Source organism: Cariama cristata, unplaced genomic scaffold (genome assembly GCF_000690535.1).
Source record: "Cariama cristata isolate BGI_N322 unplaced genomic scaffold, ASM69053v1 scaffold20127, whole genome shotgun sequence".
In the NCBI taxonomy this organism is placed as follows: Eukaryota; Metazoa; Chordata; class Aves; order Cariamiformes; family Cariamidae; genus Cariama; species Cariama cristata.
In genome coordinates, this window is record NW_009627371.1 from 38,801 (window position 1) to 40,830 (window position 2,030).

At 37.9% G+C, this 2,030-nt stretch overlaps 1 protein-coding gene across 1 annotated transcript in view; it reads right to left on the minus strand.

Annotated features, from left to right (window-relative positions):
• The window catches only part of PDHB (pyruvate dehydrogenase (lipoamide) beta), a 3,405-nt gene extending 1,402 nt beyond the window's left edge, over positions 1-2,003 (minus strand). The window contains exons 1-4 of the mRNA XM_009704431.1: positions 1,966-2,003; positions 1,590-1,875; positions 745-855; positions 13-104 (exon numbers count right to left, since the gene is read on the minus strand). Coding sequence (XP_009702733.1) covers positions 13-104; positions 745-855; positions 1,590-1,875; positions 1,966-2,001 — 525 coding nt within the window. The 5' untranslated portion in view covers positions 2,002-2,003. The remainder of the gene's footprint in view (positions 1-12; positions 105-744; positions 856-1,589; positions 1,876-1,965) is intronic.
• Between the last annotated feature and the right edge of the window lie 27 nt (positions 2,004-2,030).

Sequence of the window (2,030 nt, forward strand, 5' to 3'; positions counted from 1 at the left end):
ATCTTCACCTACCTCACACTCTACACCTTCTTTGGCAAGTACAGCAGCTGCTTCCAAACAGTGTCCAACAGGTCTTGAGTGTGACACTAATGTAACATGAGTTCCTAGAACAGAAACAAGTGTTGAAAAAGAAAAAAAAAAACCCTTAAGACTGAAAGCTTTTTTCTAGACCTCAAGCTCCTTTCAAGGTAGTGTTAGGATTCTCTTGTAAATGTAAGTTCCTTACATTTATTTGAAGTGCAAAGTATTCTATGCCCATACATAGCATGGAAAGCGGTAGAGGAAGGTCTATGCTAAGACACAAACTTTACCCTTTAATTCAGTGAACTGAAGAGATATTTAGTATAGTTTTCAGATTATCCTTTTCAAACATTCATATAATTCAGTGGTAAATTATGAATGAATGGGCTGAAATACTACAGTGACCTCTTTTTGCATTTTTGACAAAAATTGCATACTAAAATGAGAAAAGAGGTTTTTCAGCCATCACCTACTCCATCTCTATACCACGGAACAAATCCTTTAGAAGGGTATAGTTTTAGGTGAGATACAGAGAATCAGGTGCTCTTTCCTTATATGGGCAACAAAACGATAAAGTATACTACTGGATAAAATAACATTTGAACATTTAAGGTTTGAAATACTTTACTGTGCCTCACAACAGCAGTATCATGAATAGCTAAGGTTAAAAAAAGTCCCCAAGTGGTTCAGTGAATAAGGAAACAAACTGTATTCTCAGCTTACCTTCTCTTTCTATTTTAGCTTTTCCAATTGGAACAACGAAATCCTTTGACTGAGCCTGTTCAGACATTTCAAAGGGAACACCGTACAGTAACTCATTTTCCAGCATCACAACTAGAAGAAAACATACTTGGATTAATGTGTGCATCTGCAGGCACAGGACCGTACTGATCATTAACGGCAGACTGACTCAAGATACTAAGCCCATCCAGGCAACAAGGCCTTAAGAATATTTGTGGAAGCAATTTAACAAAAAAAAAAAAAAAAATTATCAGTCTTTACTTCAATACTGAATTATTTTAAAAATTGCCTACAATGTCTTAAATGAGATCAGGTATTTAATTTTTGATACATGACGGTAGAATTGCTAGTTTTAACAGAGGTCTTTGATTTTGCATGCATGCTTGTGAAAAATAAAGACAAAGGTTGCCCTGCTTTTCATTAATGACATTCTCAATTTATCATTTGAATTTCACGATTTGTAAAAATAAGTTACAAAGACACCGTACATGCAGGAACTCCTCCTGACTCCTCTTCATCCTTTTTAACCCCTTTACGATAGATTCGTAAATGCTTCTAAGTTTCCTGACTGGTACCAAACTAGCACTAAAGATTACGTAGCTGGCAACAGCACAAAATTAGTCTACTTGCTAGCAAGGCAAGTGAGTATTAGGAAAAGAATAAATACTTCAGTGCCTTTGTAAGTACTCTAAAGCTGCAGTAAAGCAACCTTAAGTGTTTTAGGGTTTAACAATCTTGCTTGTTTGTTTTAAATGGGGCAGGAGGGGAAAACAGACATTCTTTTCAGGATTGAGTGCTAGGTATTGCTATGATCTGCCTATGTTCACCTGGATTATCATCCCGGATTGATGCTTTCAGCAGACCTTTGGCATCTTCTGAGCTCCAAGGACTAACAACTTTCAGCCCCGGGCAGTGCCCGTACCAAGCTGCGAAGCATTGTGAGTGCTGGGCGGCAACTCCAGCTGACGCCCCGTTGGGGCCCCGGAAGACAACCGGAACGGCAATTGATCCTGCAGACATGTAACAGGTCTTGGCAGCGGAGTTTATAACCTGATCAATTGCTTGCATAGAGAAGTTGAATGTCATGAATTCACACACTGGTCTCAACCCTGCCTATTAAATATATTAAAATATATATTAGTATGCTTTTACATAAAAATAGTTTATTTTAAATGAGAAGTAAACGAATGCAAATTTACAAACCATAGCAGCACCAACAGCGATGCCTGTGAAGCCCATCTGAAAGAGAAGGAAACCAAGGAGTAAGC